General features: G+C 50.0%; 1 protein-coding gene across 1 annotated transcript; it reads left to right on the forward strand.

Moving 5' to 3' along the window:
* Positions 1 to 14,825: 14,825 nt before the first annotated feature.
* CD248 (CD248 molecule) lies at positions 14,826 to 18,767 on the forward strand. Its single transcript, XM_083590889.1, has one exon. It carries the CDS (start codon positions 14,909 to 14,911, stop codon positions 17,075 to 17,077), a length of 2,169 nt encoding a protein of 722 aa, XP_083447015.1. The 5' UTR covers positions 14,826 to 14,908; the 3' UTR covers positions 17,078 to 18,767.
* Positions 18,768 to 24,558: the final 5,791 nt, after the last annotated feature.

Here is a 24,558-nt window from a genome sequence, read left to right on the forward strand (position 1 = left end):
GGCTGTCCGGAGCCATCTTAGCCCGGCACTCGGCGTCACACCTCCGTGGCGCAATGATTATTAGAGGCTGGATGTAATGGCCTTTCCACCCTTTTATTAGCTGGGGATGTGGCTTGCTTCACTTCCTTCAAACGTCGCCGCCTGTGGAGCTTCTCTGAGGGAGGCCCTGGTCGCCAGGCCCAGAGTCCCACCTTGACGGCACCATGGTTTCTTTTACTTTCATTTTAAAGCAAATTTCACGGCGAGGCTGTTTTCTACCTCTCTGACACTGAAGCCGGGGAGTTTGCCTGCCTCTTGCACGCTTCCCAGAGGCATCTGGTTGGCCACTGTGAGAGGATGCCGGATCTTTGGCCTAATCTGGCAGCACTGGTTTCTAAGTGCTTGCAATTTGTACGATGTTTAAGGACAGAAATGACCGGGGTGTGTGTGGTATTTTGTTGCTTTTATAGCTGCTGGTAACTGGGATTATTCATAATTTGTGAGAGTGTGTTAAATATCTGCCATCAAGTGTTCATTTTTTAGACCAGGGGTGGTGAAGCCAAGGCAGCCTTCCCATCAGCCTCCCTGCTGACATGGCCGATGGATAGGGATGATGGGAGTTGTAGTTCATCAACATCTGGAGGGCTACCGGTTTCCCATTCCTGGTTTTAGGTGTCTGTCAGCGTTTGCTCTCAGTGGACAGGAGATAGCTTGCACATGCTCAGAGGCACTGCTGTTAGCTTCACATTTTCAAATCTGTCCTTTTAAAGTTCAGAATCTTTTTAAGAGCATGTTGCTATTGATGGCTGTACATTGCTCAACTGAGACTAGTTTCCTGAGCGCATTTTGAAAGACCAACCCCCCCTCTCTCGTATCCCTTTGCCCTAAAGCGAACTTGTGGTTAAGGAGTCTCAACTCTTCTTGGTCTCTATTCTTGATGACGCATATCCTTTTTTCCTCTTGCTGAGTGGTAGAGGCGGAGCTTAACTTCTAAATGAGTCACACAAAGACCCAGGCTTTTCGCGGGTGGGGCAGGGAGGATGACCCAGTTTTCTTTTTAAAAGTGTCTCTGAGCTTGCACAAAGTTCCTTCAGCACCAAATACGTAAGTCCCTTGGTGGGACAAGGGTGTATGGCATAGGTGCCCCACCCCAATCTGCCATCAGACTTCTTTCCTGTTGGATTATTCTTCCTGTATTTTAATCATATGTCTCTTCCTGTGTAATTTCAGAACTGGAAGGGGCAGTGTTTTATTTGATTCCCCCCCCCCCAAACACCCCTTTTTCGTGGTTGTGTGACTTGAGGGAAAAGAAGTGCTTCTGTGTAATACAAAATATATACAGTATATTTTATTTATGCATGTGTATATTGGATGTTTAGATGAAAATCAGAAAGCAATTGCTTTCTCTTTGATTCCCAATCACTACCGGTAACAGTCCGTTGGCACTAAAACAAAATCCATTGCATGCTTATTTGAGAGTAAACCCATCAAACCCAGGAGAGCCTATTTCTGGGTAGGCCTGGCCATTCTAATCTGAGGTAGATTCTCTGGTGAGAATGGTTTTGTTGGTTTAAATCCAAAACACTTTCATCTCTGCCTTCACCCATGGCTAGCATGTGGCCCCTAACAGATTATCCCAGAGGGAATGCAGCCCTTGATATATATTTTTAAGCAATTTTTAATTGTTTTTTGTTGATTGTCTGTCCCTGGCGGGGCTTTCAGCTAAGAGGCTGTGACCAAGAAGAAGGTCTGAGAGTAGGAGAACCTTGTAATTTTGGAAAATAACTCACCAGTGCCCTTGTTTGTGTCAGGTGCATATATATGGATAAAACACAGGGCAAAGCATTTCTCCCAAAGAAATAGGAGTGTGCATGTTCTGATTAAGCTCCTCCCCTTGCCCTCCAATTATAATTGTCATGGTAACTTAATTAGAAATTGGAAGAATTCGTTGCTCTTGAGAATGACAGGCAGGGGAAATGAGCTCATGCAACAGTCAAAAAGTGGGCTCTGCTGTCCTCTGCAGGCCAAGCATGGTTATTGCATGACTTTTCAAAGCAGCTCTCAAAACGCTGAATTGATTTTTTAATTTTTTGTCATTGGCATCCATCTGTCTCAAGAGACAATGGAGCACACCTCTGGAGGTGAAGTCAAATCGCTGCATTAGCAGTGCCAATGTGACCTGCCTAGTCTGCCGAGGACAAAATCGGGAAGTTTGTCGATAATCCAGGTTGGGCCTGGAAACCAGACCTCTTTCTTTCTGGTTTTTTTTTTTTGCAAGTTTTATTATTATGCACAGTTATTCCCCCCCCCCAAAAAAAACCCCCACAGGGTGGGTGGTAGGAAGAAGAGAGATTAATTCTGCAGTTCATTTGTTTTTTAATTAAGTGGATAAATTTACAGCACATTTTTGCAATGCACTTAAACTTTGCGATAAGGTGATTTCTGCTGCAGCAGAGAAACCTGGTCTAGCTGCAGGTTCTTCATTTACAAAAGGAATAACAGTATTCCCTGCTGCATTTAAACCTATCTGCCTTGGCAAAGCCTCTGGGTAACTGTATCTGGTGATGAGTCACTTTTTCCCATCAGAGCAAGGTTCCACCCTGTGTTGATTCTGCAAATCAGGGCTGGGGAACATTTTGCAGCCTGGGGACTGAATTCCCTTCTGGGCAATTTTTTTTGGGGGGGGTGTGTCACATGCTAGTGATGGGTGGGGAGAGAGGGAGAATCAGGTGGAGATACACATGCCACCCTTGTACAGGAGGCTAGTTCCCCCCACCACACACCAGTGCCTGTCTGCCCCCCACCCAGGTGAGCAAGAGGCATTAGCAGAATTCCAGGACATATTCCATCCAGGCAAAACCACTCAAGGAAGATGCAGAGCAGGGCCAATGTGGGATGTGGCTTGGGGAGTGAGACTGAGGCCCTCTTCTCCACTCCTGGTTTCTCTGGCTGAGTTGTTCATGCCTTTGTTCCAGGCTGTATTTTTCCCCCAGGGGTTCCAGTGTCACATATATATATATTTTAAATCAAGCTTTACAGGCACTCTCTTCTCCCCTATGGAAAATAAACTGCTTCTTTAAAGTCCCAGTTTACCATTACAAACAAAACAGAAGCGGAATCTCTTGTCTGTATATAAAGTTTGATTACTCTTGCAGCTTCCTGCATTCCCTTCTTCCCAGGACAGAAAATGGAAGTTATTCCTGACAGACGAAACCTCCTCAAACTGGAGAAATGAGATACTGGGGTCTTGAAATATTTCTGCCTCCTTGCATACACTTTTACAGCGGTGCAGTAGAGAGCGGAGAACACTGGTAAGCAAAGCTCTATGAATCCCCGCCACTCTGAGCAGAAGTGTTGACATCATCTGCCAGAGCGCCACAGTAACCGGTGGCCCCTCCCAGCTCTGGCAATTGAATGAGGTGATAATAAGGCTTTCAAGTTTGTTTTATAACAGCGGGGATGAGGAACCTTTTGCCCTCCAGATGTTGCTGGACTACAAATCCCATCATCCCTAATGATTGGCCACGTTAACTGGGACTGGTGAGATTTGAAGTCTTAACTGCAACATCCAGAGGGCCAGAGTTTCTCTCTCTTGGGCATAACTTCCTCCTTCTGCTATAACTGAATAAAATTTATCCATCTTATCCTAAAGTTATCTTGGCTTTGTTTACCTTCCCTGAACCTAAGGTTTGCGTATGACATAAAACTACGGTTTGGCATTGTGTGAATCTAGCCCAACAGTTTAAGTATGGCTTTATTTGACGGTGATCAAAAGTCACTCATTAACTAAGCTTTGTAGTTTGCTTAGAAACCTCGGTTCATGTTAACCATAGTTTAGTGGTACATGCAAACCCTTAACTATGGTTAAGATGCTGCCACTGCCCCACCCCTCCAATAAAAATGGTTCTGAATATTCAGCTGTTCCCGCTGGTGCTTTTAACTATTCTGTGCTGTAATCAAGGCTTAAGTGAACATCTTCTGCAAGATGCCTCAGCGTTAACTGTGGCCAGTGACTTGTCCATTAAAGCAAATTCATTGCATTTCTAATTAAAAGCCTAAAGGTTTACATTTTAGGTGGCTGAAGATCTTTTAGCAGATTTCCGTTTGTTGTACATGTTGAAACCCAGGCATTTGGCAGCAAGCACTGCTGAGATCTGCATGGTCATGCTGAGTTTAATAAGCTGAGCACTGTGGTTCTGCTACTTTTAATGGATGGAGTGGGGAAATGGAGCAGCATAGCTGCCAATACTTATGGACCCTCCGTGGGCTGTGGCGGCCATCATGGTGAGCTCCTGCACCACAGACTTGAGCACCATGCCATTGTGTGCTACGGATGGGGAATTTCTGTGTTCTGTTCTCATATAGGACAAATCTCCAAGTTCCAATTGCTGTGAACGAATATTGGGGACAGCCACCTCTGAAGCCAAACTGGTGTTTAGGATGCACTCCAAGCTAGACGTAAGAACATACGAAGAAGAGCCCCACAGCTGGATCAGGCCAAAAGTCTGGGGAAATGAGCTCCAGTTCCCATTTAGCAGTTTTGCAGAAGTCAGCCCTGGGTCATTTGGCTCTTTAATTAGTTCTCTTTTCCCTCCTAGAAAAACGACACTTTCTTTTAAAGTTTAAAGAACAAATAACTTCTAGTGCATGCACTTGCAGTTGCAGATTAAAATATACAAAACAGGCAGGTGATGCTTAAGTTGCTAATACGCTCCCCAGAGTTTACAAAAAAAACTTTGAGTTTGTTTAAAATCATTTAAGGTTTATGATTTCTCTATTTCCTTCTGAGGAAACTGAATAGTTCAGTGAAACGAAGTTTGTAGCTGGCATCCCGTTAAGGCTTTGTTCAACTCTAGGTTTTTCTAATTTTTTCCTTAAACTTTTTGATTTTTGTTATTTAGTTTAATTCTTTAAGATAATATTTCTAGTCGATTACTTCTCGTTTCAGGGATTTTCACGGTATTTCATTTGTTTTGTGTAATTTCTCGGTTCCGTGACTGTCTTTTTTCTACAAGTTGCTAATACGTCTGACATAGATTAAGCCAGTGTTTCCCAAACTTGGGTCTCCAGCTGCTTTTGGACTACAATCCCCAACCACTGATCCTGATAGCAAGGGATAATGGGAGTTGTAGTCCAAAAACAGCTGGAGACCCAAGTTTGGGAAACACTGGATTAAACTGTTACAGACTAACTGAGGTACACAGCCGCACAACATAACATACTTGCTGCTCTGTTAAAACTGTGATAACTGTATCAACTGAAAATAACCGTCACAGAGGTGTATGGCATCATAGAGTTCTATAGCTCTTGCAATTAGCGCTTTACATATGCAATTTGGAGATGCTAACATCCCATAAAGTCCACCCGGTCTCATGTCCTGTTCTCACCGTGGCCAGCCAGATGTCTCAAGCAGGACCACAGCACTCTGCCCACCTGTGATTCTCAGTGATTAGTATTCAAAGGCATCCTGCCTTCAACAGTGAAGGTGGAACATATGAAATATGAAACACCCCCATCTGCATTGGCATTCCTCCTCATCGGGGTTTAGTGGGGTAGTGAGGCCGCGGAAGGGCCCCGCTACTGCCACCTACTGGCAACTCTGCAATTCTGTTTCAGTTGCAGCCTTCCACGGAGCCTCATATTTTTCACAAACTGCCATCAACCCTCCAACACCAAACCCCAGAGAGTCTTATAGGGGAGTGTGACTCCTTCAGACAAATTTGCAACCCCCAAATCATGAAGCCTGTGTATGAGAGGTCCTCTGCCCTTCTGCGGACTGCAAACAGCCCCAGAGAACAAGGTTAACTATTTCCACCACTCCACAAACATCACAGTGTTCAGAGTCTATCCACCCAGCGGTGGAGGATTTGTACTATAACATTTCAGCAGCTCCCTGTGCAACACCAAAATCCAGTGCCTCCTCATTCCTTCTGTTGTCCATCATTGTTCTGGCACCCCTTTGGTGCTCTCTCAGTTTGGCGGGTGAACCTGTCATGCTCCCTTAAATGCCCTCTGCTCCCAGACCACGACCTTTCCGTTTAAAAAGTCAAAAAAATTATCCAGTGATGGGCAAAGGCAGAATGCCACCCACAGACCAGAGTCCGTTTAAACCAGCTTTTAACTTTCCAGAGTCGTAGCCCTCTGCTCCAGAGCCTCTCTGACCATTTGATCAGCCATGCCATTCCCTCGAATGCTCACCCCAGCTGGAACCCAGCAGAACCAAACCAAAAGACTCGCTGCTTCAAATTCACCAGCCGGCGTTCAAGAGTCTACTGAAGACCCACCTGCTTGCTTACCTGCGTCTCTTGCTATTAATTGCTGCCCTCTTTTAATGGGGTTGTTTCATTCCATATCTTAATCGTGGATGATTATAATTTAACGCTTTAATGGGATGAATTTTAATTGTGCATTTTTTTTCATAAGTGGCGGGGGTGTATGTTTCAATGCCTTTTACATACTTGCAAACTGCTTAGCATTTTATTTGTAAACTACTTAGCAATCTTGGCATTAAGTGGCATATTGAGTAATTGATAATAGATTAATATTTATTAATTTCTATGCTCCCTGTGCACTTAGCTGAGTATTTAACTCTTATTTATTTAGATTGATTGACTGATTAAGAACAAACCCCAAAGGAAGAGTTGTATTTTGCACACTCTGCCTCCAGGTGGTGCCGTATTCATTGCCCCAGATCTTGAAAAAAATATATGTAAAGAGCAAGAGAGGATTTACATCTCTGAAAATTCGTCACGGTCTTTCTATTACTGTATACAGTTCTTTCTACTGAGTTGTCTCCAACTAAGTCCTGATCAGAGGAGGCCCAGGGAAATTAATGTTGTTGTTGTTTAGTCGTGTCCGACTCTTCGTGACCCCATGGACCAGAGCACGCCAAGCACTCCTGTCTTCCACTGCCTCCCGCAGTTTGGTCAAACTCATGCTGCTAGCTTCGAGAACACTGTCCAACCATCTTGTCCTCTGTCGTCCCCTTCTCCTTGTGCCCTCCATCTTTCCCAACATCAGGGTCTTTTCCAGGGAGTCTTCTCTTCTCATTAGGTGGCCAAAGTATTGGAGCCTCAGCTTCACGATCTGTCCTTCCAGTGAGCAGGGAAATTAATAGCCACAGCTATCTTTAAGTCCATTGATTTCAATGGGTCTGCTTAGCTGGATGCAACTCATAATATTTCTCATTCTCCCCCACTGTGTCTTTTTATTTGCTCCTTGGATCTCCTTTACCCTTTTCCTACAGGGAGGTACGGACCCCCCACCCCCCCACCTCCATGCTGAAAAGCAGTATATTTGCACATTCATTCACAGAGGTATATCACAAATAATAATTCAGGACTGAAAAGACCTACGGAGTAACTGAAAAATCAATAAAAACATTCTATTCAGCTTTGTTGCCACTGCCACCACAACGTAGCCATCCTTTGAAACTCGCATTTCTCTTAATTTTGCAATGCAGTTCTTCAGCCAAGTGATCTTAAAAAAACAGATACAGTAGGGTAAAGTGCATTTGGTATCTTTTGGATTTGGACTGGCTTTATGTATGTGCTGCTGTTGTTTTAAACCCATTATTATTATTATTATTATTATTATTACAAATTGTTGCAGATATATTGGAAAAACAAGAAACGGGGAAACCAAAATTAGCAGATGAACCCTTCCTTGCTGCTAAGGTGATATTTTAGTTTGAAAAGTTGATCCAGATTTGTGCAATTAATATGCGTAGCTGCAAACTTAGAGCTGATGAGCATAATTTCTGCTGAAATACGAGAGTCCTGGCATTCCACCAGCCCTTGAAGACACACCAGTTGAGACAAGCGTTCCCCCAATCTCCTGACCTAAACCGCCCGTGCTAATTGCTGCCTTAACCCTTGTGATTGTTATGCCGTTTTAATTGGCTTGTTTTACTGCGCACGCTAATTGCAGATGCTTTGCTGTTTTGATGGAACGGATTTATTGAGTGTTTTAATTACATGGGTTAATTTCGTACTGGTAACCCACTTAATATAAAGCATACAAAATTTAATAATAATAATAATAATAATAATAATAATAATAATAATAACAGAAGAGAAAGAAGAAGAAGAAAGGTGCTGTGGCCCCTGCAATTCTGTGCTGGACTTCCTTGCTAAATTTTCAATTTGTTCTGAAAAAGGATCACATGCCCAAACCCCTAAATACAACGCCCAGACCCCAAACTCCCTATAGCAGATAGGAAGGGCCTACAGTATCTGCAGTGTTCCTTTGCGGCACTGGGTAGTAGTGTTGTAAACAAAATCTGCCCTTTTTCCCTTATGGGGTATCCAAGAGTCCATATAGAGTCCTTATATAGGTTCCCTATTGGTAGGAGAAAATAACAGAGGCCAACCAGATAATATTGAGAAGCAAAGCAGCTAGTAAGCTTGATGTTTATTGATCTGTTGCAACAGGGTGCTCCCCTCACTCGCAGGAAAGGAGGAGGATCCACAAAAATGCTGTGCAAGGGCTTATAAAGACTTTTGAAATTCCCATCCTGTAGACCAAGACCACCCCTCCATACATCACACCTACATCACAGAAAGGGCGGTTCACAGCAGAAATCTGATTGGTTTGTTTACCACCTGTCTGACAGGTTACCTGTTTAAGGGTCACTTGATCGGATTGCCTGGGGAGCCTGGCCAGTCTTTTGTAATGATAAATACTTAGTTCCTGAGCCAGGTCACAGCCTCACACCCTATTCATATCTTAAATGTGTCCTTAAGACAGGATTTGTGAAGGAAAAGACAATGCGGAGGCTTTTCCATTTTGACCTTGCAGAGGTCAGTTTGGGAATAAAAAATGGTTTCAGGTCGGTCTTCCTGTGCTGATCTATGTACATGCTTGGTTGGTACACTTATGAACATTGAACATATATCCAAGACCTCAAAATTCCTATCACAGTAGCCATGACAGCTGAGTTCTCCCTCCACTTTTGGAGGCAGCATGTCACCAACTGCTGGCCGTTACAATTGGGGAGAGTTGCAGCTTGCGCTCAAGTCCTGCCTGCCGCCTTCCCATTGAATCCTCTGGCTGGCCACTGTGAGACCAGGACACTGGACTACATGGGCCTTTGGCCTGATCCAGCTGGCAGGCCTCTCCTTATGCTCTCCTGCTTTTCGGTGCGGCGCTCCAGAGAGTGGTTAAAAAGCTGTGCCAACAGAGAGAGAAGTCACAAGTTCATCGCCGAAGAACATGACAACGTGCGCAAGAAACGTTTAAGGCATTCTGCAAAAGTGCAGCAGCCGGGAGACGGGGGCTGGGGGGAGGAGGAGGAGCACGAGGGAGAAGAAAACTATTTATTCTTAAACTCCGGGAGAGATCCAGGGACCTCCTCCCCCCGGCCTGCCGCTGAGGGACCTCCATCATGCCTCTGCGCTTATTCATTAATGTCCTTCATCTGAGCGCATACATTTTCCCCCAGCATATTAGCGACGTGGGAGCTCCTGACATAAGGACATGATGCGTTGCAAAGGACAGCATGTTTTCTTTCCCCGTTCCCCTCTCTAGCCCGCCCCATCCCCAAGGTTTTAAACAAGATGTTTAAGAACATTCGGCAAGGAAAATCAGATAATCCACATCATAAATTTTGAAACCCGCCCCTGTAGCAGCTTGACCTCAGCCACCACCACAAACCCAGCCCAAGTAAAACGTCTTGCAAGACTGCCTCTCCCTGCCCCACCTTCCACTGGCCAGAAGATGCTCAGGGTATGGTTTTGGTGAGCCTCCAAACTGGTGAGAAAGCCAGCCGTCTACAGCTTCCTGTGTACCCTATTTGTTAAAAGAAGCTCTCTATAGATCTTTCTGGGAACATCCTTCCAGTTCCTTCAGCGTTCTTTTAAGTTAGGTTGTTGCTTGCCAGCAGGATGAAGCTGAACGATGCCACCTGGTGGTTGGTGAAATAAACGAACAATGTTTTTCAATGCACTTGAGAGTTGTTCAAGTAACACAGTTGATCCTAAAACATCATATCATGTGATTGTTGCATGCAGACACCTCCAAGTGTCCCTGTTTTCCAGGGACAGTCCTGGATTTACAGAAGCCATCCTAGTCTCTTATTTGATCACGGGATGTAATGCTTCTCCTTAGACTGTCCCTATTTTCCCAGTAGTGATGTATGGAAGTGAGAGCTGGACCATAAAGAAGGCTGACTGCCAAAGAATTGATGCTTTTGAATTATGGTGCTGGAGGAGACGCTTGAGAGTCCCATGGACTGCAAGAAGATCAAACACATCCATTCTTAAGGAAATTAGCCCTGAGTGCTCACTGGAAGGACAGATCCTGAAGCTGAGGCTCCAATACTTTGGCCACCTCATGAGAAGGGAAGACTCCCTGGAAAAGACCCTGATGTTGGGAAAGATGGAGGGCACAAGGAGAAGGGGACGACAGAGGACGAGATGGTTGGGCAGTGTTCTCGAAGCTACAAACATGAGTCTGACCAAACTGCGGGAGGCAGTGGAAGACAGGCGTGCTTGGCATGCTCTGGTCCATGGGGTCACGAAGAGTAGGACACGACTAAATGACTAAACAACAACAATTTTCATCAGAGAAATGTTGGAGGGAATGGAGTCATGAGACCCCCGAGACAAGGAGATAAGTAACTATACAACCTTTAGAATTCATCTGAAGGCAGCCCTGTACAGGGAATGTTTATTAATGTTTTATTATGTTTTTATATATGTTGGGAGCCGCCAAGAGTGGCTGGGGCAACCCAGTCAGATGGGCAGGTTATAACAACAACAACAACAACAACAACAACAACAACAACAACAACAACAACAACAACAACATAAAATAGGATATCCCTATTTTCATTGGAGGGTGTGTTGCATGGAATGAATTACTGCTTTCATCATCCCCTTGAGAGACAATGACCCAAAGGAAACAGTGTGTGGGGCTTGCAAGTAATGAGAATAAATGTCTCTTGTTATTTAGTTATTTAGTTATTTAGTTATTTAGTTATTTAGTTATTTAGTTATTTAGTTATTTAGTTATTTAGTTATTTAGTTATTTAGTTATTTAGTTATTTAGTTATTTAGTTATTTAGTTATTTAGTTATTTAGTTATTTTTTATCCAACATACCATGCAATTGCTGAACAGATACTCTTCCACTGATGAATCCCTCCTGCGAGAAGCTCAAGACGAAGCCTTCAGCAGCATGATTAAAATACAAGACTGGTTTGGAAGAAGGTTGAGCCAAGGCAACCCTAGATTCTTAGGGCTGCAAAAATGACCCAGAGCTATGTTAAGAGAGCTTTGTATGGGAGAACTGGGCCAATTGCATACTGAAGCCATTTGGAATGCAAAGTAAGCAGGATCTGCCTTTGGGAATCTTGGTTAGAGAGCAGAAAATAAATTTAAAAAGTTGCTTATTATAGGAAATGCACTACTTGGATAGAAAAGGTGTCTAGTTGTGAACTAGCTAGTTGAGACAAGAACAAGACACAGGCACACAGCACTTGCTGCTTTTCTTTCCTCAAGAGGGTCAAGTGTGACCTCTCACCTCCAGGTCTGAGAGAGTCGTACAAGGAAGAGGAAGTTGCAGACAGGATGCAACCTAAACCACAATAAGCAGGAAAAGGGAGAGATCAGCATAGAGATGGGTACATTATGGGAATCTGGGGGTTCCTCACTTTATCTTAAATCCATGCAAACCCCTCTTTTGCAGGCTGGGTTGCACCCAAACTTCCAACTCGAGGTGTGTGAGGTGTGTCTGAGGTTGCCCTCATTGCAAGCGCCTGAGACAAAACAGGAGGTGCTGGCCTGCCCTGCCGCCTGTGCTGCCCACCTTGCCCCCTCAGCTGCTGGCAGAGAAGCGGTGCCCGCACTGATTTCTGGTGAGATTGCTCCGATTTCCTATGAGACCTCGCATACGCTGCAAGATCTCATGCGATTTTGGCGTGATCTTGACGGAAATGGGCACAATCTCACCCCAGATCAGCACAGATGCCTGTGCTGCTTCTCTGCCAGTGGTGGGGATGGGGGGGCAGAGAAGGGTGCCCATGGGGGTGCTGCCTTGGGGGGGGGGCTTCTGCTGCCTGTGGTGGCTCTTCCTTGTTGCATGCCTGGGCCCCTCCCCATGGCTGGGAAGGATAGGGGGAGAAATTCAAGTCAATTCACACCCACTCCCCCAGATTTCCCACCTCCTGGAGACACACACACACACACACACACACACACAGAAGGCTACATGCATGCATTTCACTTTCTCCAAAGATCAGAATTATAAGCAGGATCCGTTCCAACAGAATTAATTTGCGCTTGGAAAAGCACATAAAGCTGAAAGAGCACAAAAGCGGGAGAGATCACCACTCTTCCTCCTTCCTTCTATGCGCTTTTCAAGGGAGAAACAGGATACTGCCACACACACACCCCACCTCATGACCAAGTGAGCAGTGATTTGTGGCAGGAGCTCAGAGGCTTTGCAGGTGCCACTGCACCCATGGGCACCACGTTGGCGACCCCTGCTGCCGATGAGACGCTTTCAGAGTTCCCACCCAGCTCGGTGCTTCCACACGGTTTCGCGCTGCCAAAACCATTTTAACAAGGCATTCCTGGGAGGGCAGGAACAGTGATAACAGGCAGGCCGTGATTTATGGGGACACGCAAAGCAGAGAACAGGGTCTCTCCCTGGTAAATAGGTGCAGCTGGGGAACGATGGGCCTTAGCCAAGCCAGAGACATCCCATCTGAAGGACGTCTTGGGATTGTGTGTGTGTTTGTGTGGGGGGAACCTCCTTTCCTCCTCCCCTGCACACTTGGAATGGCCGGGAGAGGCCTGTGTGCGGTTGTGCGAATAAAGGGAGAGAGCCAAGTCTCTACACAATGGAGATAGGAGGTCGAGGGAAGGCGGGTGGGTCTGGTGGGTGGGTGGGGGGCTTCTGCCAGCATCAGCTTCATTTCTCTAGCAGGCCTTTGCATTAATTGATTCAAGGCTGGCAGTAACTGCAGGGTTCCTCTCCCTTCCCTCCCCAGCAGCCCCCCTCCCTGCAATATAAGTGCTCCATCCCATCCCTCCCCCCCCAAAAAAATCTCCCCTGCCGTTTCCCACGCAAAAGGAATTCCACTTATTTCCTTGCTGTTGACGAGGGACCCCGACCTCCCTGTGCCACATCTGCACCTTCCCAGTCCTCCCCCCCCCCCCCGCTCCCCCGCCTATCAGTCTGAATGGAGAGGCTGGAAGAGGAACACATGGCAGCGTGTGAATGTGAGTGCAGGGAGGAACACCCCTAAAATGTGAGCCTCTGCTGGTTGAACTGGAACGCTCTCTCAGCCCAAGGGCCACGTTCCCTTCGGGGCCACTTTCCAGGGGCCACATGTCACTGGGAAATCTGTGTACATTTTTTTTATTTTTGTACCACGGGCTGTACAAAAACTGACAAGCCTAGACAGCATCTTAAAAAGCAGAGACGTCACCTCGCCAACAAAGGTCCGTATAGTCAAAGCAATGGTCTTCCCAGTAGTGATGTATGGAAGTGAGAGCTGGACCATCAAGAAGGCTGATTGCCGAAGAATTGATGCTTTTGAATTATGGTGCTGGAGGAGACTCTTGAGAGTCCCATGGACTGCAAGAAGATCAAACCTATCCATTCTGAAGGAAATCAGCCCTGAGTGCTCACTGGAAGGACAGATCCTAAAGTTGAGACTCCAATACTTTGGCCACCTCATGAGAAGGGAAGACTCCCTGGAAAAGACCCTGATGTTGGGAAAGATGGAGGGCACAAGGAGAAGGGGACGACAGAGGACAAGATGGTTGGACAGTGTTCTCCATGTTACCAGCATGAGTTTGACCAAACTGTGGGAGGCAGTGGAAGACAGGAGTGCCTGGCGTGCTCCAGTGGCGTAGCGTGGGGGGTGCAGGGGGGGCGGACCGCACCGGGCGCAACATCTGGGGTTAGGGCAAATCAATGGGTTAGGGGGCGCAAATCCACGGGTTAGGGGGCGTAAATTACTTGCCTTGCCCCGGGTGCTGACAACCCACGCTACGCCACTGGCGTGCTCTGGTCCATGGGGTCACGAAGAGTCGGACATGACTGAATGACTAAATAACAACAACAGCAGGCTAGAGAAAGGTATTTGCAACCTTTCCAGACCCCCTTTAAACCCAAGCCTACATTTGGGGGCTGAATCAGTATAGCTCAGTCAGTAGAGCAAGAGACTCCTAATCACAGGGTCATGGGTTCGAGTCCCATGTTGGGCAACAGATTCCTGCATTTCAGGGGGTTGGACTAGATGACCCATGTGGTCCCTTCCAACTCTACAATTCTATGATTCAACGCTGAACCAATTTGTCTATATCTGCTTCTGGACTTCTCATCCTGCACTCGCAGTACTTCAGCTGAGGTCACACTGGCTCAGAATAAAGTTGGACCTAGTGGTTAGAGCAGGGGTGGGGGACCTGAGGGTTCTCCTTGTGCTCTTTTGCTTGTGGCCCCACTCACCATGCGGCCCTTGGAAGGGCACCCAGAAAGGAATGTGGCCCCTTGTCTGGAAAAAAAGCTCCCCACCTGAGTTAGAGAGCAAGGGAAGGGGCAGGAGGAAGATAGAGAAGAACTGAGAGGGTCCGGGCTGCTTTTGCGAGTCTCTCTCTGCTAAGTAGCCGGGGCAGGATTCCGGGTGGGGGTCTTTCTCCGTCTGTCTGTGGCCTCCCTGCCTGCCTCCCTCCCGCTCTCTCGCCGCGCTGGAGGTTTCCTTCTTCCTCCTCCTCCTCTTATTCTTCCCCGACTCCGGTTCCCTCCTGGCAGGGGCTCAGATCGGCGCCTTAGAAGGGCAAAGGCGGGGAGTGGGACGCCCGCTCCGTCTGCGGCTCCTCCCCATCCCACCCTGGCTGGGAAAAAGGGGAAAGGAAGGGGAATGGGGGGCCCCCGGGCTGTCAGAGCGCTGGACCGCAGCGGCGCGGCAGGGCAGGGCGATGCTCCGGCGAAGAGGAGGACGAGGATGGCCCAGGCCGCGGCTGCTGCTGCTGGCGCTGCTGCTTGTAGCTTGGCGGCTTCCCGGCGCCGGGGCGCAAGAGGCGCAGGCCGCCTGCGGCCCCGACGGCTGCTACGCCGTCTACTTCCAGCGCCGCAGCTTCCTGGACGCCTGGCGCGGGTGCCGGGAGCTGGGGGGCAACCTGGCCACGCTGAAGTACCCCGAGGAGGCGGCCCAGGTGGCCGAGCTGCTCCGCGATGTTCGAGGGGGCGGCGGCCACGCGCAAGGCCCGCAGCGGCTCCTCTGGATCGGGCTGCAGCGCCAGCCGCGCCAGTGCTTCCCGCAACGGCCGCTGCGGGGCTTCACTTGGACGACGGGCGACCAAGACACGTCCTACACCAACTGGGCGCGCTCGCCTAGCAGCGGCGTCGGGGGACCCAGCTGTGCTGCGCCCCGGTGCGTGGTGCTGGGCGAGCTGGACCTGCAGTGGCTCGACGGCTCGTGCACCGTCCCAGTCGACGGCTACCTCTGCCGCTTCTCCTTCCAGGGGATGTGCGCGGGCCTGGCGGAAGAGGAGGAGGAGATGGAGGAGGAGGAGGAAGGAGGAGGAGGAGGTGGAGGAGCCTCGACGGTCGCCTACAGCACCCCGTTCGGCCCGGCCAGCGGCGCCCTCCGCTACGTCCCCTTCGGCACGGTGGCTGCCGTGACCTGCGGCCGGGCAGGGCCGGCGGTGTCGGTACTGTGCATGCAGAAGGAGGACGGCAGCGTGGCCTGGTCCAAGGAGGCGCCGCTGTGCCGGGAGGCCATCTATCAGCACAGCTGGTGCGAGGGGGACAACGGTGGGTGCCAGCAGCTCTGCCTGGACGAGGGCTCGGGCTACTCCTGCGAGTGCCACGCCGGGTACTTCCTGCTCCCCGACGGACACTCCTGCGCCTCCCACACCCACCACGACGGCGGCGCCGACGGAGACGCCTGCCGGGGCCGCCCGTGCCAGTTCGGCTGCGTGGCCGACGGGGAGGCGGCAGACGGGTACCGGTGTCAATGCCCCGCGGGCTACGAGCTGGGCAGCGACGGGCACCTGTGCGAGGACCTGGACGAGTGCGCGGAGGCGCCTTGCGAGCACCAGTGCGAGAACACCGACGGCTCTTTCGTGTGCCGCTGCCACCTGGGCTTCAGCCCGTCGGAGGAGGAGCCCGGCCGCTGCGCCGACACCGACGAGTGCCAGATCCCCGGCGTGTGCCAGCAGATGTGCGTCAACTACGTCGGGGGCTTCGAGTGCTACTGCACCGAGGGCTACGACTTGGAGCCCGACGGCATCACCTGCAGCCCCGCGCCCCACCCACCCCCAATGGCCACCGCCCAGAGCTACCACGGAGCCGGCTTCCTACACCACCTCGACGACGGGCTGGGTTTGGAGATGGAGGGCGAGCTCGAGGACGGCGTCGAGGAAGAGGATGACAGCGATCACAACCTGGCCCTTTCCGAGCACCTCTCCGTTTTCCAGGACGCCAGAGTCGCCTCTCCGTTCTTCCCCGCAGACCCCCGCCTGGTTCCCCGCATGCTGCCGGCCACGGAACCCCCAAACCCGAAGTCGACCGCGCCCCTTTTAGACGCCAGCACCTCCTCCCGACGTTCTCGCATGCCCCCCAACTCCACCCCCACCGCTGCTTGGGGCCTCCCCACTGCCTCCCGATCCCCCTCGCCGTTCCCCGTAACGAACGCCCCCCGAGACACCCCGAGTCCCCCTTCGCTGCTGGCGGATCCCACATCCCCGACGGCCCCGCTCGCTCCGACGATCGCTCCGCCTCCCCTCCACCGCCCTCCCGTCTCGGCTGATTCGCCTAGTGAGGAGGAGGGTCCCGCGGTGGTCGGGGGAGTCCGAGCAGCGCCCCCCACTTCTGCTCCCCCCGCCACTCCAACCCCCGACGGGGCGCCCGAGCGGCAGCGGAGGGATGACCGGTGGCTGCTGGTGGCGCTGCTGGTGCCCATCTGCGTCTTCGTGGTCATCATGCTGGCACTGGGCATCGTCTACTGCACCCGCTGCGGTGCCCAGGCCAAGAGCCGCAGCGTCACCCAGTGCTACCGGTGGGTGATCAGCTCGGCGGGCAAAGGGGCTCCCCCGACGGCCTCCAGGCCCGGCCAGCCGGCCACGTGCAGAACCAGCGTCTGAGCCCTGGGCCGGCCAGCTGCGCTGTGCCCCCCCACGCCTGGCTGGCACAGAACACTCCGCTGCTCACAGCTGGCAGGAAAGCTGGATCCTCAGAAAACCAACACCACATGTGGTCAGTTATATCTGACCACAACCAGGAAACGACAGAGGCCTCTTACTTGGCTTGGAGCAACGTAGGAACCCGATCATTGGTCCATCTGGTTCAGTATTGTCTACACGGACTGGCAGCAGCTCTCCTGGGTTTTAGATGGGGGATAATTCCGGGCCTGCCTGGAGATGCCACTACGGATTGAGCCTGGAACTTCCTGAAATGTGGGGCAGATGTTCTGTCCCTGAACTACTGGGAAGAGAGCCCAGAGACCCAGGCCAGGCCAGCTGGAAGGCTGCTGTGGCAAAGAGACTCTTGACACTGGACCAGAGCTGTCCCTCCCTGGCTGGGACACAAGAAACGCCATACAATGCTGGGAACGTCTGAACCAGGAACTTTAAGAACAGGGGTCCCTCCAGATCAGCACTGGACGGGCAGCGCCTCTCCAGGGTTTCACGCAGGATCCCCCTCCCCCTCCTCCAGGGGCACAGCTGGGCAATCTTATAGACTGACGTTGGGGGTCTTAGGGGGATGGGGGAGAAGCCTTCGGCAGACGGAGAGGCGTGCGACTTCGAAACGTAACCCGTCCTGTTGCATTGGCGCTCTCTGCCGGGGAGGCTCGCCCTTCCCCAACACCGTGGGGGGCGGGGTGGGGGGGTGCAGAGTTCTCTCTGATCTGCCACACAGAGCACACCCTGCTAGTTGGGGACGCCCTGTCACCTCAGGACAGGGGTGCCGACTTGAATAACATATTGGGGGGCCCAGGTAAGCCTTGCCCCACGATCACAAGACGAGGCACACACGCACCATTTGAATGGCAACACCCAGCAACTTTAGGGGAGCCCAGCCCACTCAGATATTTTCTTGGGGTGGGGAGAAGGGACCTCGGGCCCCTAGCAATGGGCTCCTTTGCCTCCGGATGCCAAGGACCCCTTTCATGCCCCTGGAGTGCACACAAGCTAGGAAAAGGAGTATCTAGCTGGGGGAGGCTGGGCCCACACCAATGCCTCTCCCCCCCCACGCCACCCCTTGTCCATCTGGTCAGAGGGGCCGGAGGGAGGAGGGACACTCTTGCGCTGAAGCCTCTGGGTCACAAGAACCCCTCTCATTGCAGGCAAAAAACTCCATGCCCTTCTTGAGTTGGGGTGTGGGATGAGGAAAAGGCCCGCGCTGGGATGGGACCCCAATTCATGATTTGCACCCGCCCCCTTTGCAAAAGAAGTGCATTCCAGACCCACGCAGTGGAGGGGGGAGGCAGATTCAGAAAGCGCACTCCAGTGAGGACAGATTTTTCCCTTTGGCCCAGGTGTCAGCAGGGCGCGCGTGTGTCTTGTTGCAAAGAGGCGAGGTGTGGGGTGGAGGGTGGGGAGAAGGGAGGAAGGAAGGATGGAGGGGCCGAGGTGCGCTGGGGGTTGGAAACGCAGATCTCTGCATGCCAGGAAAGGGTCTGCACTGATCGTGACTGCTGATGTACTTTTCCTTTGTGGGGGAATTGTTCCCCCTTGGTTATTTTTTCTTTTTCATTTTTTTTTCGTTCCTTCTTCTTTTCTTTCTTTCTTCAGTGTGTCCAATAAAAGGGCTGGCGCCTCCACCTGGCTGGAATGAGAGGAGAGTCTTATGAGAACAGTTGGTGGTGGTGGTGTGGGCGGGGAGGAAACGGGGTGGGGGGGGTAAGAAAGAGAGAGAGAGTGGCTGAGAGGATCCCATATTTATAGCGCTCAGGGCAGAATTAGGTTAAGGTGACCAGATTCAGAGCAGGGAGAGTTCTCCTAGGTTAGTGGGGGGCTGCAATGGTTAGGGGGTGGCAACAGTGACCCCTTTTAGAGTCCTGGGCCGGCTGGTAGCCATTGGTGGGGCATGAGGACTAGTTGGCTGAAGAGTAGTAATATGCCAAGTGGTAGGGAGATCAGGAGATCTGGGTGCTGGTTCTTTCTCGGGAAAGCAAGTGGATTCTGGTCTGTTAAGAGGAGGGAGGGGAAGGTGAGATTAGTGACCAGGGCACCTCATCAAGTCTGGAATTATTATTATTATTATTAAATCCCTATACCGCCCTCCGCCCGAAAATCACAAGGCGGTTTACAATATAAATATGCAAAAATACATACAGTGGTAAATGGAGCTTAAGGGAGATAAAGGGATATGGTCCATGCATTCTAATGCTATATATAATATATTGACAAGGGGGGTTGGGAACCCATGGAGGAGAGAGGGACAATAACTAGTGGGCTGCTTCTTTTTTTTTGCAGAGTGGGGCCAGTGGGATCAGGCTCCAGGGGAGAAACAGCAGAGGAGAGAGAGGGTTGTGCCTCTCTTCCAGACCCCATAATTTCAAAATTAAAGATCTGGTTTTCAAGAAACATCGACCACAACTGACACAGCGACCTCCCAGCATCTTTCCCACGGCTTGCCCTGTTGATAGCTCCTAGTTTTGGAGAAAGGGGGGGAGTCTGGATGGTAACTTGGACCGCATCCCATCCCCCGGAGGTCTTCATCATCATTGTCTCCCATATCCACACGCACCCCTTTTAGCAGCCCAATTAAGATGGAAGTCAGGGGAAATGGCGACAGGCTGCAAATAGGGAACAGTGGACTTGGTGAGAGTCTGTCTAAGCTTTGCACATTTGAGGAGAGGTAGTCACTTTGCTAGTGTAAAGGGACCACACAGAAAACTGGCTTTCATGGTTTGCTAACTTGCTGTGACTTCCAGGCCCAGAGAAGCCATCCTAGAAATCAAACCCAGTAAGATGTGACCCCTCCTTTTTTTTTTTGCAAAAACACATCAGATGTGTCTGTTTATGTAGCTAGCTGGAGGTGAATGGAATACACTCTGCTCATGCCTAGAGGCTTTCTGCCCTTTATGATCCTTTAGCTGCTTGCAGAACTGAGCTTGCTGTTCATCACAGTTTCTGGGGCAAAAATTAGGTTCACCCCCTAGACTGTGGGTGCTGAGGGCGTGAGAGTAGCTTTTAGCAAGCCAGAGAAACTGAGATCACAGCAGATGAAGAAGCCCACCCCTCTCTTCCTATTCCCAGCCCACCCCCAGCAGGATTGCTATAACACACACACACACACACACACACACACACACACACACACACTCCTGCATGAGTCAGCCTAACCAAGTCTGGCTGTAGTTTGCATGGATGGGTGTGGTGGCAATGCAACACTTGGCCTAATTTTTGGGTGGGGGGGCTCGGTGGCTGTGGGGCACCCAACAAACTCTGGAACATGTTAACCCTTTGTGACGCTTAGAGAGGGAGATCTAATAACTTGTTCAGCAGGAAACAATTCCTGGACCTTAAGGAAACTGAGGAGATGGGGGGGATCTGTGAGGTTGTAAGGAATGTGTGCTATTAGGGGGGCGCAGATCATGCCCCTCCAAGCCCCTCCAGTTAACTCATTCCTTCCCATCCCTCCTCTTCATTGTCAGAACGCCAATATTTTTTGGAGTGTGCAAGTGTCGGGTGTCTGGGGACACTTAGCTCTCCTGCTCTGTTATTTCTCTCCCCCCACAAAAGCCGCAAATATCTCCCCTTAAACCAAGCGTGGTACAGAAAACCCCCCTCCCCCTAAAAGAAATAAGAAGAAGACCCAAGCCTCTCCCAGGCAAATTCAACATGAGTTAAAGCTGATGATGTGTGGCTAGAATGAGGAGGCCCAGTTCCTGCAGTTCCTGCAATTTCTTGGGGGTGGTGTGGTGTGGGGGCACTTGGCAGGAATGTGCTTGCCTTGCACATGGTGCAGAGGGGGTTAATATCAGCCTTAGGGTGGAATGTGAGCTTTCTGGAGACTTTTAATAAGGAACAGATGGGGCAGCGGCTGTACACTGGAAGGGATGGGCTGCCCCCTCCCCACACAGGCCCCGTCCCAGTGCCCCCATCACCCTTCAGACCTTATAGGGGTGCCATGGGTCCCTCCCCCCTCTTAAAGGGGCTCTGTGGCTACAGCATCTCCACCACAGGCAGAAATTCATCCAGTAGAGTTTCCTATCTCTATGGACAGAGGCTGCAGTTGCATCCAGCGCCTGCTTGCAGGGATCCCAGAATGGACTTCTGGTTGGGCACTGTGAGAACAGGATACTGGACTGGACGGGACCCTTCTGGTCCAATCCTGCAGGACTTTCATTCCCCACCCCCATTGTCATACTTTATTGGGGAGACACACACTGCACCGGTTGAATTTATGCCTGCTGTTGCAGCAGCTGTTAAAAGGCATGGGAACCTTGATTTCAAACGGGCATGAAAGTGTTTCTAGAGTTATTTGGGGGAGTAAGAGGTTTGGAAGTCTGGATTTGTTCTTCCCACGGGCACCTGTGAAATCCAGCTTCCCATAATGGGCATCTGGCCACATGGGCATAGCTGGAGGGGGGCAGCTGCCCCCCCAATCAATAAAAATACATAGCAAACTGAGGCTCCCCCCCCCAACAAAAATCTTGGCTATGCCCATGTCTGGCCAGCCACTGTGAGAACAGTGGAGTAGATGGGCCTTTTCCCTTTTTTTGTTGTAAAATTTTTTATTTGATTTAAAAATATATATATAAACATATAACAAAATCAATTAAGAATCCATTAAATGAGATTACTCTGAATCTTGAGACTTCACCGTATCCCCTCCATGGTTCCTAAAAACAATGTTTACAACTACATATTAGTTCATATCCAAATTTTCCATCAGTATAAATTGCCCATAGGTTTTGTTACTTTACAAGTGTGGTTAAAACCCTGCTAATGCTTTCATCTGTCCACAATTATAGATGGGCCTTTTTCCTGATCCAGCAGTCAAGCTCTTCTTAGCTTCTCATGAATTAATGACTAAGTGGAAGTCGAGGAAGGGCACTCTTCGCATGCTCAGGATCACTGTTGACATTACCTCACATGTTCTGAAACTGAGCCCTGAAATAGGGAAGGGTGTGGAAAAGGGGTTACAAGTGCATTCCTTTTGCACCCTCCCTTCAGTCCCTTTCACTGATTACATTTAAAGGCAACTCCCCATTTACGCAGGGAAATCACGTATATTGGGAACACCACTGGAAAAGCCTGCAAACACCCTCTAAACCTCTGGAAACCTTTGAAAAAGCCTTTAAAAAAACCCCAAAACTCCACCAAACACCAAACTTTGACCATGCCCCTTGTGGGATGGGTTTTAATGGGTAGGAGAAGAGATATCAATTGCAAATTGACCCTCCATGTGTGTGGCTTAAAGAGAGTTTCAAAATCCCATCCTTGTCAGCAAAATTTAAAAGCGTAGGAATTACCGTAAGCTGTGGCTTTCCCCTTCTTACCCCGCTTAACAAAGAATCGGGCAACAACCTGGGAAGCAAGTTTAAAAATAAAAAAATTACCTTACTTTGTAATCATGCATTGGTTGACAGCAATGGCAGCAGTAAAAACTATGCAGGCAAAATACTTCTATTTACAGTGTAACCAGCTTCAGGCATGTGTCTAAAGCTGTAGCAAGCAGAGGTTATGTTCAAATCCAATACAGGTTCAAAGGAAGAGAAAGAGAAAGTATGACATGTTCCTTTGGGGAAATGACATCACACATAGTCCTCTCTACCAATTGCGTTTCTATGGTCTGAGTATTTACCTATCAGCCGTACTGCTCTGTGGACTTGTTCCCTTCTCATGCTAACTAGCAAGAATATGCATTTATTAGTTTTGGCTGCTCATCTCCCACACCCCTTGCTTCCCTGGATGGAGAACAGTGTCAAAACAAGCCTACTATGCAAAAGGTAAAAGTTATATCCACTGCCCTGCCCAACACTGGCATGTGTGCCCCTGAAAGCAATGTGGTTCTCAGGCTGGAAAATCTTCGCCACCCCTAGTCTACTCCATTCTCTGGGCAGCTGCTCATCAGAATCTCTCCCCTCACCTGCCAGCTGGTCCATTTTACCTGGATATTTCAGGGCTTGCACTTGGGGCCTTCTCAATGCAAAGTACAGTGGTACCTCGGGTTACATATGCTTCAGGTTACAGACGCTTCAGGTTACAGACTTCGCTAACTCGGAAATATTACCTCGGGTTAAGAACTTTGTTTCAGGATGAGAACAGAAATCGTGCTCCATTAGCTAAAGTGGTACCTCAGGTTAAGAACAGTTTCAGGTTAAGAACGGAACTCCGGAACGAATTAAGTTCTTAACCCGAGGTACCACTGTACATCTTCTTCCAGTGAGCTATTATTCCTCCCCTGAGAGCACATATACCAGTAGCAAGTGCAACATAGCTCTGCTTTCTGATGCACAGGGCTGCTGCCAGCACCCGCCTCCTTGGGGCAGCTGCCGGGGCCCAAACACCCTACCAGCACCCACCATCAGCTTCAACATTTATCCTTCCCACCCTTACCTGTTCTCAGCAGCTGGATATCGGAAACCACCCACCATTTTAGCGATGCTGCCCCAGGGCATTGTGGGTCATTAAAATGGCAGGTGTCCCACAGTAAGCCAACTCCGGGACTTCTCTCGCCTGTTGCCCACAGCCAGAGATTTGTTGTCCCAGGGTATTGTCCACTTGGAAGGGTACTAGTTTAATTCTTTGGCTGAGGGCCTTGCCATGCCCACCTCTTATCATTCGCCAGCCGGCCTGTGTTTGGTGAGAGCTTGGGTACATCTGCTAATTTTACTGAAAGGTGTGTTTTCCAGGCCAGTTTAGCACCAGTTTAGTTGAGCCTTTAAAAAAACCAACAACACCACAAGCTCTTGCTCAAGTGAGTCCCAGGTTTAATTTAGCCAGCTCTGGTGCCCTCTTTTCAATACCAAGCCCTCAAATAGCAAGAAATTAATTAATGACTGGTTTTTGTGGAGGAAGCATGTGGAGAGAGCAAAGCACCTCCTGCACGTTTCTGAAAGAATCCGGATGGCTGGCTGTTTTCTACCTGACACTGGCGGTCTGGGGTTCAAATTCTGTCCATTCCCTTCCCCTTCCAAGTTACTGGTCGCCAAAAAGGCTAGAACAGTGTGAATAAATGGGAGGTTCATAAGGACATAAGGAGAGCCTGGTGGCTCGGGCCAGTGGCCCCACTCGTCCAGCATCCTGGTGGCCAGAGCAAAAGAGTGCCTCTGAGCATGTGCAGAGGTCTGCCAACCCCAGCGACCTCCCCTGAGAGGAAGACAAAGAAGGCTGCAGAGGCTCAATCCCACGTGTTTATTTATTCTGAAACTGCAGCTGAACCTTCCTTTGGTCTCCTCCAACCCCCTGCCCCAAATTTGGGGAGGGGAATCCATCGCTCAGGGAAACACAACACCCTCCCCCTCCCCAATTTCCTGCAACGGGAGAGTGTGCGTTGAAGACCCTGGGCGGGCGTCCTTGTTAACGGGCTTTGCGCTCGAGCAGCGCTTGGGTGGGAAAATCAGCCATCCGGCCCACACACAGACACTTGCCGAGGGACGGAGCCAGGA

The sequence above is a fragment of the Podarcis filfolensis genome (assembly GCF_964270895.1).
Source record: "Podarcis filfolensis genome assembly, chromosome: 16".
Classification (NCBI taxonomy): domain Eukaryota; kingdom Metazoa; phylum Chordata; class Lepidosauria; order Squamata; family Lacertidae; genus Podarcis; species Podarcis filfolensis.

Excerpts from the sequence above, each read along its gene's own strand:
- CD248 (XM_083590889.1), top strand. The coding sequence starts at position 14,909 with ATGCTCCGGCGAAGAGGAGGACGAGGATGGCCCAGGCCGCGGCTGCTG.